Here is a 12,633-nt window from a genome sequence, read left to right on the forward strand (position 1 = left end):
TACCAAGTCATTCTACAATTATGGTAGTAAATATTTTACCAGCAACTGCGGTGGCCTCCACGTTAATAGAGGCACAACCTTTGAGAATGCTGTATTCGGCACTATATAATTCTCGTTTTCTAATTTTTATTTGGATGCAATCGAAGGCAATGACTGTATAAATATTTTTTGGCGTTCTGGAGTAATCGTTGAATGTTCTGCATTTTGGACGAGAATATAATCCAGTCGTCGAATTTTAAAACTATATGATACTTTTGTACTTATTGTTATCTGATTAACTCCAAAATCTTCGGCCACACCAGTTTTGAACGCAGGATCGCCCACACAGCGAAGAAGTACCTCCATCAGTTTTCGGGCAGTCAACGCCCCTCTATGTGTTTCATCGCGTAGTTGCATACATTCAGCAGTTAGAAAGTTCATCTATTAACATACCTCCGCATCTGATAACGTTTCTCATGTCTGATGTACAGGAACGTCACCTTGACACAGACCGACGGACATTGCTTTAGAGCTGGCATTCCGCACCACCTTCTAACGAATAACCTAGATGTATCTAAGTTTGTAAACTAGATTCTACTCTTTATTAAAAGCTTACAACGAGCCCGTACAGAAAAGCGAAGATCCAAGATACACCTTGGCGTATTAGAATCTGCAACATTTATTCATATACAACTTAAATAAACCTTAAAGTCGATCTAGCTACATCTCGTTTCTGTTCACATCATTCATGGTGTTATCCGAGATGACAGTTACGACAGTGCAGGGGGATGAGTCCGTTTGAAGCGAAATTTCGGCCTACTGCAAAGTTCTTGGTATTGTGTCTTCCTGAAAAAACTATCTATTTGCGGAGAAAATCGACAGCATTGTAACTAGTTTACTAAAAACTGTAAACAGTCATATCTGGGTGGTGGTACGTATTAAACATTTGAAACCGCGTGTTTTACTTGTGTTACCTGAAAATCAATAAAATAGTGGTGAAAACACATATTTATACGCCTCGTCTTAAAAAATCACTGGAATTACTAACGAAACCTATACCTACGTGTATCATCTTACGAAGAGGGGAAATCGGTAAAATAGCAATTAAATGCACATCTTCTTTAAAAAAAATCAGCCACAATTAGCCACTAAGCCGTAAATAGCCTCATATGTTTCAGGAACTAGCATCGGGTGCCGAAAATTCGCTAAAACTGGACGCATACCACTGGGTACTATACTACGATGGAAATTTGCAATATCACGTTAAATGACGGATGGCGCTGTTGCTACAGCGAGATCCAGATAAAAAGTGACAGTCCAAGGATGCTGAGGGGAAACCATGAAAGCGTGGGACAGTGGTAGTGGCGGAAAGGCCTACAGCAGCGCAGGAGTAACGGGTTATGGAGACGCCACTGTTTGGGTCATAAAGAACCAGCATCAAAATGGCAGTCATCACTTGACGCTAAAAGTATTGAACACCTGGGTAAACACGTACCCAAGTGTCTCATTAGGACATCATCTTGACTGTAGATAATTTTTTTTATAATGCCAGTTATTGCCCATTAATTACATGATAAATTAACGAAACATGCACACACGTGGTCAGTTTGTTTACACAAGCAGCGCTAAGGCAACTGGCTGGCCTGCTGACTGAAGAAAACAACGGGCTCAGTGTAGCGAAACCCGCATACATCCACTACCCTGCTCGATTTTATGTGGTCTCCACCGGTCGGATTAAAGGAAAACGTCGAAACAATTGAGAGTAGTGCTGCTAAATTTGTTAGCAATAGTTTCGGTCAGCACGCTTTTGCCAGCCGCTGTGGCCGAGCGGTTCTAGGCGCTTCAGTCCGGAACTGCGCTGCTGCTACGGTCGCACGCTCGAATCCTGCCTCGGGCGTGGATGTGTGTGATCTCCTTAGGTTGGTTAGGTTTAAGTAGTTTTAAGTGTAGGGGACTGATGTGTAGCGAAACCCGCATACATCCACTACCCTGCTCGATTTTGTGTGGTCTCCACCGGTCGGATTAAAGGAAAACGTCGAAACAATTGAGAGTAGTGCTGCTAAATTTGTTAGCAATAGTTTCGGTCAGCACGCTTTTGCCAGCCGCTGTGCCCGAGCGGTTCTAGGCGCTTCAGTCCGGAACTGCGCTGCTGCTACGGTCGCAGGGTCGAATCCTGCCTCGGGCGTGGATGTGTGTGATCTTCTTACGTTGGTTAGGTTTAAGTAGTTTTAAGTCTAGGGGACTGATGACCTCAGATGTTAAGTCCCATAGTGCTTAGGGCCATTTTTGCTTTTTTTAGCGCGCTGTTACAGAAATGCTTCGTGAACACAAATGGGAATCTCTGAAGGGTAAAAGACATTCTTTTCGTGAATCAATTTTGGAAAGTTTAAGGTACCAGCTCTGGCGACAGTCTTCAGAACGATCCTACTGCCTGTAACACACAGCTCGCATAAGGACCACGAACACTAGATAAGAGAGATCAATATTCCTTCAAAAGGATGTAATCAGTCGCTTTTATCTCGCTCTGTTTGCGAATGGACCTGTAGATCGAATGACTAGCATTGGTACAAACTAACCGTATTATTCTCTATTTGAAATTAAAATTCACTACTTTTGATCACATTTCGTTTTGAAAATATTTCTGTTTTCATAATCGTCTTTGAAGACTGATGGAAGAAATGTTGACTAAACTCCTGCCGAACAGGCCATGAAGGCCCAATGGTACCGACCGGACGCCTTGCCATCCTCAATCCACAGGCATCACTGGATGCGGATATGGAGGGGCATGTGGTCAGCACACCGCTCTCCCGGCCGTATATCAGTTTCCTAGACCGGAGTCGCTACTTCTCAATCAAGTAGCTCCTCAGTTTGCCTCACAAGGGCTGAGTGCACCCCGCTTGCCAACAGCGCTCGGCAGACCGGATGGTCACCCATCCAAATGCTAGCCCAATCCGACAGCGCTTAACTTCGGTGATCCGACGGGAACAGGTGTTACCACTACGGCAAGGCCGTCGGATGGAGGAACTGTTACCGAATTCCATTTCATAGTCCAATGTAATTGAAAACGTCTTTCGTTTCAATGTTTTCTTCTGAAAAATGTTTGTAAGTATAACTTTCCCCACCACATAATGGAATATGTAAATAATTAATAATTGAAGAAATGTGAGCCTTTTCCCAAATCCCGTGCCAAGAGAAAGCACTAAACAAACGTAAACGGACAAACATCCCGGAATCAACTACTTTTATGGGAACGATCTACAGATGGTCTTGTTGTGGTCTGCTGCGTGACAGAACAGATCCTGTGCTCAGATAAGGTACTCGAATACTCGAAGTCAGTTCTCGAGAACACAAAAGAAAGCGTTGTAATCGAGAACGTCCAGCTGATTGCTTGACAACAGTCTACAGCACAGTGCCATCTCGCTTGAGTAAGTACTGCGTAATAAGTATGAAGTACGTAGAAACTATAATATATTGGCGGAACGACAGAGGTAATAGAGATGAATTTCTGAATCCATGCTTAATGAACTATGAGACGTCAGCGATGAAGAATTTCAAGTGCCTAAGAGCCACCGAAACGTGCTTTCCGAAGACTCAAAGTTACGAAAAATGGAATGTACAGCACTGCACTGGCGTACTTACTCCTCTAAACGGGTAATTGGAGCCCCAGTTGGGGTACTCCCCGATAGTGGGCGCTCCGTTGTCCGAGGAGAAGACGATGACGGAGTTCTCCAGCATGCCACGTCGCTCCAGCGCGGTCACCACTCGGCCCACGGACTCATCCAGCTTGGCCATCGCACCTGCCGGCAGAAGCAGAGTTTACAGGAGGAAGATCATCCACGTGCAGGAAGTGATCTACCTTTCACATTGTAGCATTCAACAGTCGGCTTACCAACTCTTGACCTTGAAAACACTGAGCTTTCTTATTACATGATTCTAAAATTCTCCTCTATGTGTGAAAGCACTACTTTATGTTTTGGATGTTGTTGCAGGGAAACTTCATCGGGGTTGCCACTCGTGGTTTTTGGTTACCGTTTTATACAGGGTGTTACAAAAAGGTACGGCCAAACTTTCAGGAAACATTCCTCACACACAAAGGAACGAAAATATGTTATGTTTTTATTTGGACATGTGTCTGGAAGCGCTTACTTTCCATGTTAGAGCTCGTTTTATTACTTCTCTTCAAATCACATTAATCATGGAACAGAAACACACAGCAACAGAACGTACCAGCGTGACGTCAAACACTTTGTTACAGGAAATGTTCAAAATGTCCTCCGTTAGCGAGGATACATGCATCCACCCTCCGTCGCATGGAATCCCTGATGCGCTGATGCAGCCCTGGAGAATGGCGTATTGTATCACAGCCGTCCACAATACGAGCACGAAGAGTCTCTACATTTGGTACCGGGGTTGCGTAGACAAGAGCTTTCAAATGCCCCCATAAATGAAAGTCAAGAGGGTTGAGGTCAGGGGAGCGTGGAGGCCATGGAATTGGTCCACCTCTGCCAATCCATCGGTCACCGAATCTGTTGTTGAGAAGCGTACGAACACTTCGACTGAAATGTGCAGGAGCTCCATCATGCACGAACCACATGTTGTGTCGTACTTGTAAAGGCACATGTTCTAGCAGCACAGGTAGAGTATCCCGTGTGAAATCATGATAACGTGCTCCATTGAGCGTAGGTGGACGAAACTAAAATGAGCTCTAACATGGAAATTAAGCGTTTCCGGACATATGTCCTCATAACATCTTTTCTTTATTTGTGTATGAGGAATGTTTCCTGGAAGTTTGGCCGTACCTTTTTGTAACACCCTGTATGCTTGGTGAAGCAAAATTCACGCACTCGGACGCCACAGCGCAATTATTTGCATACTACCACTAAGAAAATCATCGTCAAGGAAAGGCAGTTTGCTGACATTGCGATCACGTGTGTTGTGTGACAATTATCTTCATTCACGAAAGCTCAGCCGCGCTGCTCAAGTAGAGCAATGAAAAACAAATCCTAATTTCAATGTGCCCAATAAAACTGTAGTATACCTTTTTCACAAAGAATGCCTGAGCTCTAACTACAGTATTTTGAAAACTGAATATAAAAATTTATTGATCATTTACATGTGAGAAATATTTATGAACAGTAACAATCAATAAAAACTAATTGCCTGTCCTCTGTCAGGAAGCACTGCAAAACTTTTCACTGTGGAGACTCATAAACTGGGTCACATGTAGTTGATGGCGTGAAACAGTGAACGTAAACTAAGTGATCTGCGTAGCTGCAGGGGAACTACCTAGGATAAAAAGTGTAAAGATCAAAAAGGAGAGGCCTATAGTCAGTATTTATTTATACTCTGCGGACTAGGTATAGCAGAAGAAAACGGAACAGTGCTTATATTGCACGTGGAAGCGTGGACATGTGCAGTGCATGGGGGACAATTTTGTAAACATGTAAGGCAAAATACTCCTTTAAGAGTGGAATAATAGTAAAGAATTGTACTCTTGTCTGCGTTAGTATTAATAATACTGAACGAGTTATTTGTAAGAGGTGCCGTTAATGTCGTATAACGATAGGCACTTAGATATCATATCACGCTCTCTAGAAAAAGGGTTACACCAACACCCAGAATCAAAATCCTGAACTCGAGCAATGAGATGCAGAAATATATTATGTGCAGTAATCGTCCGTATCATACGGCCTAGAAAATTACTAAAGGTATACTGTTCTACTCGAAATCACAATGACGAACTTGACCAATCCGACGCAGGAATCCACCCGATGAAAAAGTCGGCTATATCAAGCAATCTAGAAAATAAAGAAAAAAAATATATGCCTACACACTGAATAGAAATAACGAACTCGAGCATTCTGACGCAGGACTCGATGATATAATGCAGTATAAAAATCTGGAAATACGAACACCTTCATCTGGAATATAACTCGACCGTTCACACGCGAGAAACCTACCCCACACTCCAATCGGTGTTATCATGTAGTCTAGAAACTAAATAAAAATTATGCTTATATCTGGAATCGAATTCTCGAACTCTAGCATAATGATCGAGAAATCCACCCCACGCACCTAATATGCATATCATGCACTCAAGAACATTATGAAAAGTGTTCACCTATACCCGCAAAAGAAACCAGGAACTCGGTGAATTCAGACTGAGAAAGCTACCCCTCACCCTAAATACCCATATCATAAAGCTTAGAAAATAAAGAAAACAGTACACTTACAACGAGAATCCTAATCCAGAACTTGAATATGCTGACACAAATCGCAAATAGCTATCCGACACACTAATCGGCCGTATTATACCATCTAGAGAGACGGAAAAACTACAACTGTACGCAGAATCGAATTCTCGAAACCCAAGGTTCTGATGCAGTACGTTACCCTACCGGATGAACTAACAGGCCACATCATGCAGTAAAGGACATTACGAAAAATATACACCTACACACACAAAAGAAACGTCGTTCTCGACAGTTCAGACGCAAAGATCTACCCAGGCACAAATCGAACATGTCACGGAGCTTAGAAAATAAAGGAAATGAAGAAAATAGTCACCCGGATACGAAATCCCTAAATGGAGCATTCAGACACATGAATGTACCCCATGCAGTAACCGCAGTCAAAAATATCAATAAAAATAACATCTGCAACCGGAATCGAAATCTAAAACTCGTGTATTTGGACGCACAAATCCACGTCATCCACTCATCGCCTATATCATGCAGTTTAGAAAACTAAGTAAAGAATGCAGCTCTTCATGAAATCAAAATCTTGAACTAGAGCGTTCAGACGCGTCAGTTGACTCCCAGCATTAATTGCCCATACGTATCGTGGAATCTAGCGTATAAACTAAAAATCCTACACCCTCAATAGAAATCCCAGACGTGATCATTCAGATGCAAAACCGATCTTACACTAGAATAGACTGTACCATGCAATCTAGAAAAGAAATAAACGCTCTACCTTCAGCAAGAATTGAATTCTCGAGCTCCAGAACTCTGACGTGGAAATTTCACCCACTATCTAATCGGCCATATGACAAAGCCGGGAAAAGAGAGAATATATAACACCTACGTCCGGACAAAATATCGAACTAGAGCACTCAGATGCAGAAATCTACGTAACTTTGGACTTATTCCGTACTCTAAAAATTAAAGAAACTATTCGCCTACTTCGGGAATCGAAATTAGAAACAGAACGTTCTGATTCAGAAATCTATGCTGTGCACTAACTGGCCACACTATATGGTCTGTTAAATAAAGAAAAAATACACCTGCCCCCGCAATGAAAATCTCGAACTCAAGCATTCGACTCCGAAATCTACTCCCCGCACTAATCAGCTATATCAGCTCATATAGAAAATAAAGAAAAAGTGCATATAACCCGCAAACGATATCTCAAACTCTAGCATTGAGCCAGAGAAATTTACGCCAAGCACTAGTTAGTCATGTTATGCAGTTTAAAAATCAAAAACCCTATATATAATTGGTGTCTGTCCAACCAATTGAAAATGGCTCGGTGTCCTGGTATAACTGTTTGTTGATTGGATGACAGGAATGAGGGGAAGGGACATCCGATGCTTATTGCCACTAATACGTGTTGTGACGGTCCGTCACATAAATGGACATTTGGAGAAAAGGATAAAAAGGTTTTTGCTTGTGTCACGTGTGAATTATAAATTATTTCAAGACTGTGTACGTGTGGGCGGTGTATAAGAAAGATTAAAAAAGTTAAATAATATCACCAAAATTCACAAAGGGCGATGTGATACAAACAAAGAACATTCTTTTTATCTGTATAATGAAAATGAACATGACCAGAGACTATTGCTTTATTGTAAGCTCTCCCGCTTTTGTTTCATCTAGACTCTAGAGGTAGGCTGCCATTGTAGCGCTGGTTAATATTTAATGTACGTTTGGTTGAAATTTAGTAAAATATACTTAAAATTGTTATTAGAAAGTGGGTACTATTGACTTTGTTGTCACCTCTCATGATCGCAACCGTTAATTCTCATTATCCAAGTTTTTACAGAACTTCGTAGTGTAGAGAGCTCATCTCCCCTAGCAGGATTTAGTCGGTCATTACGCTGACTGTATTATTTAATTAAAATTTCATCTGATAATATTAAATGTAAATGCGAAAAACCTCTCAATTTTGATCTACCATTAATTTCAAAGTTAAAAAGGGTAGGGATAGATTTCATTTACTAAAATTCACAGCACTGAGTAAGTTCAGTATGCTTCATTTTGGCCGCTGAACGGCAGATGAGATTCTCTCCAGTTTTGCCTTGCAAGTAATGAGCAATAAATATTGAAAGTAATTCCATTCAATAAGCTCAGCAATATCTCAGTTAATCTTTGTGTAGTTTAGTACATAAATAACCAGTAGCCCCTGAGACCCATATTAATAATTACAGTTTGCGTAAGAATACACATATTTTCTTTTCTAAATAGCAGCGCTCACGCAAACTAATTATTAGAAGGCAGTGAATGGCGCGTTGTGTTTAAAAACTATTATATCGTGCGTACTTCGGGGCAGCCGATGCCCGTACGAGTGTTATCGCGGTGTAAGATAATTAAAAGTGTCGTGCTAGCCCAAAATATTTAGACACCCCAACCAAAATCATAAGATATATAATTATAAAAATAAAAATATATGACTATCCCGTGGTAAACACACAAAAATGGCTCTGAGCACTATGGGACTCAACATCTGTGGTCATAAGTCCCCTAGAACTTAGAACTACTTAAACCTAACTAACCTAAGGACATCACACACATCCACGCCCGAAGCAGGATTCGAACCTGCGACCGCAGCAGTCGCGCGGTTCCTGACTGAGCGGGGTAAACACACACACATATATATACTTATATCGTGATAGTGTTCATGACACGTGGTAAGGCAACTCCGCTAGTACGGCCTGCAATAACTTGGAAACCCAGTAGGTAACAGGCTCTGACCCTCCTCGAGCTTCATGTTGGGCGGTTGCTCTGTAGCCTCGATGCATTCTCTGCTTTTTTTCTTTTGGTGAAAGTGGCTGTGCAGCTAATATTAGGGCTTGCTTAACTTATATGCTCTCGCCACATACACTCTAAGACCAAAAAGACGTACCACAAAGAAATTATCTGAATGGAACGGAAATAGGTTAATATGATGTACATGTACAGACAAACAAACGATTACAATTTCAGAAAAACTGGATGATTAGCTCAAGAGGAAGAGCTTCACACATTGAGCAACTCAATGACGCGGTGGCCCTCACGGCCCATTTGCTAGCAGTTGCTTGGCTTGGCCTTCACTGACAGAGTTGTTTGATGTCATCCTGAGGGGTATCATGCCAAATTCTGTCCAGTTGGTGGGTTAGACCGTCAAATTACGGAGGTGATTAGAGGGCCCTGCCCACAATCCTCCAAACGTTCTCAGTTGCGGAGACATCTGACGATCTTACTAGTCAAGACAGTGTTTCGCAAGCACAAAGGCAAGCGGTAGAAACTGCTTGCAGCGCCGTAAGTTAGGCGATAGTCAGGCTGGTGTCCCACCGCCGTCTGGGGCATCTCCAGACATGTCTTCGGCCTGCAGTCTCATTAACTGCAGTAGAACTGTCTTCAGGGATGAGTCACGCTTCGAACTGACCACCGATGACCAGGGATGACGTGTCTGGAGACGCTGGATGTTGCACAACGTGCGGCCTGATAATCTGGAGTGATAAATTGGGAGCGGCATTTCATTTCTTAGTAGGGCCCCTTTGGTTGTTATGCTCTTCATCCTTACAGCACAGTGGTACGCCGACAATATCTTACACCCCTTTTTGTTCCCCTTCATGTTAAGCTGTACTGGACTTATATTTCAGCAAGGTAATGCCAGCCTGCAACGTCGAGATTCCGTTCTGTTTGTCTTCAAGCTGCCAAATCCTATCGAGCCCAGCAAGGTCACCTGAACTCTTCCCAGTCGAGAACATTTGGAGGATTATGGGTAGGGCCATCAGACCATCTTGGGATTTTGACGGTCTAACGCACCAATTGGACAGAATTTGGCACGATAACCTCCTAGAGGTCATCCAACTATTCCATCAATGCAAGGACAAGACGAATAACTGCTTGCTTAAGGGCCAGAGGAGGATCAATGTGCTATTCACTTGCTCAAATTGTGAAACTCTTTCTCTTACGTAAATCATCCACCATTCTGAAACTATAATAATTCGTTTGTCCGTTCATGTACATCATACGTACCAGTTTCGGTCTCATTCTGACAATTACTTCGTCGCATGTCTTTTTTCCTGCATGTACGTATGCTCTCATGATCTGTGGCCACTGTTTTAATGTGTAAACTGGCCAGTGCACGTGTAACACTCATACTCCACAATACATATACACGGCGTCTCAGGCGGAAGATTAAATATTTTAGGAAGTGGTAGTATACACCACTTCTGATGCAACACTCTACATAACGTATGTACACTTTTTGTTTGTTTCAGAGGTGGAGTTCGTTACGCAGAGAAGTTTTCATTTTGCGTGTTACTACCTCGAGTTTGCTTGTCTTGCTTCGGTTTTCTTCGGAAGTTCAAATGCTGAAGTCGAGCTTTGGGTTGCCATAATTTAACCTTTAATCTGTGATTATGATTTGGTAGCCAGTTCTACTGTACCATACAAGTATTTCGCGTGTACTTACAATTGCTGAATATGCCGATATATTTTTTTGTGTACCAGTTTTGTATTAGAAACGTTGTTGTTTGCAGAGAATACTATAGACGATCTCCTAACCCCAAAGTAGCAGCTTCCAGGCTGTTTAACCCTAGAACAGTAAGCCCACTTTTTTTTTAAGTCATCAGTCTCCTCACTGGTTTGATGTGGTCTGCCACGAATTCCTCTCCTGTGGAAAACTCGTCATTCAGAGCACTTCTAGCTTCTTAGTTATTTGCTGGATGTATTCCATTCTCTGACATCCTCTACAAATTTTACCCTCTACAGTTCCCTCCAGCATCATGGAAATTATTCCCTGATGTCTTAACAGATGTCCTATCTTCCTGTATCTCCTTCTTTCAGTGTTTTGCATATATTCCTCTCTTCACATATTCTGCGTAGAACCTTCTCACCCCTTATCTTGTCAGTCCATCTAATTTTTAACACTCTTATGGAGCACCAAATCTCAAATGCTTCTGGTTTCTTCTGTTCCGGTTTCCCCATAGTCCACGTCTCACTAGCATACAATGCTGGGCTCCAGACGTACATTCTCAGAAATTTCTTCTTCAAATTAAGGTCTCCGTTTGATACTACCAGACTTCTCTTGGCCGAGAAAGTCGTTTTGCAAGTGCTAGTCTGCTTTTTATATCCTTATGGGTTAGTTTGCTGCCTAGGTAGAAAGATTCCTTAATTTCATCTCCCTCGTGACTAACAGTCCTGATATTAAGTTTCTTGCTGTTCTCTTCTCTGCTACTTCTCATTACTTTCGTCTTTCTTCGATTTACTCTCAGTCCATACTTTGCACTCATTAGACTGTTCATTCCATTTAGCAGATCCTTTAATTATCCTACCATTTCACTTAGTATAATAATGTCATCAGCGAATCTTATCATTCATATCCTTTCACTTTGAATTTACTAAATCTTGAATCTTTCTTTTATTTCCAACATTGCTCCTTCAATGTGTAGCAGCAACAGCCGGGGCGAAAGACTACGTCCCTTTATGACACTATTTTTAGTACGAACATTTCGTTCTTGGTCTTCTACTGTTGTTCTTCCCTCTCGGTTCTTGTACATATTGTATTATCACTCTCTCCCTATAGCTTACCCCTATTTTTCTCAGAATTTCGAACATCATGCACCACTGTAAATTGTCGAACGCTTCTTCCAGGTCCACAAATACTGTGAACGTGTCTTAATTTTTCTTTGGTCTTGCTTTAATTATCAACCGCAACGTCTGAAGTGCCTCTCTTGTGCCTTTACCTTTCCTAAAACCAAACTGATCGTTTTCTAACACATACTCAGTGTTCTTTTCTGTTTAGTTGACTGTGCGATAATTTTTGCACTTCTCTTTGGAATTGTGTGGATGATGCTTTTCCGGAGCCCGCATCTCGTGGTCGTGCGGTAGCGTTCTCGCTTCCCACGCCCGGGTTCCCGGGTTCGATTCCCGGCGGGGTCAGGGATTTTCTCTGCCTCGTGATGGCTGGGTGTTGAGTGTTGTCCTTAGGTTAGTTAGGTTTAAGTAGTTCTAAGTTCTAGGGGACTGATGACCATAGATATTAAGTCCCATAGTGCTCAGAGCCATTTGAACCATTTAGAGCTTTTCCGGAAGTTAGACGGTACATCGCCTGATTCATGCATTCTATACATCAACGTGAATAGTCGTTTTGTCGCCACTGCCCCCAACGATTTTAGAAATTCCAATGGAATATTATCTATCCCGTCTGCCTTATTACATTTTTAGTCTTCCAAAGTTATTTTAAGTTCTGATTGTAATACTGTATCCGCTATCTCTTACCTATCGGCACCTGTTTCTTTTTCAGTCAATTCGTCAGATAGATACGCTCAACGCACTCAGTCACCTATCCGTTCTCTCCTCGACACTTAACAGTGGAATTCCCATTGCAATCTTAATATTACCCCCCTTGCCTTTAATTTCACCGAAGATTGTCTTCACTTTTCTG

At 42.0% G+C, this 12,633-nt stretch overlaps 1 protein-coding gene across 1 annotated transcript in view; it reads right to left on the minus strand.

Moving 5' to 3' along the window:
• LOC126251736 (arylsulfatase B-like) overlaps positions 1 to 12,633 on the minus strand; it is a 219,140-nt gene that overhangs the window by 46,805 nt on the left and 159,702 nt on the right. The window contains exon 6 of the mRNA XM_049952344.1: positions 3,619 to 3,776. Coding sequence (XP_049808301.1) covers positions 3,619 to 3,776 — 158 coding nt within the window. The remainder of the gene's footprint in view (positions 1 to 3,618; positions 3,777 to 12,633) is intronic.

This window comes from Schistocerca nitens, chromosome 4, assembly GCF_023898315.1.
Source record: "Schistocerca nitens isolate TAMUIC-IGC-003100 chromosome 4, iqSchNite1.1, whole genome shotgun sequence".
Lineage (NCBI taxonomy): Eukaryota > Metazoa > Arthropoda > Insecta > Orthoptera > Acrididae > Schistocerca > Schistocerca nitens.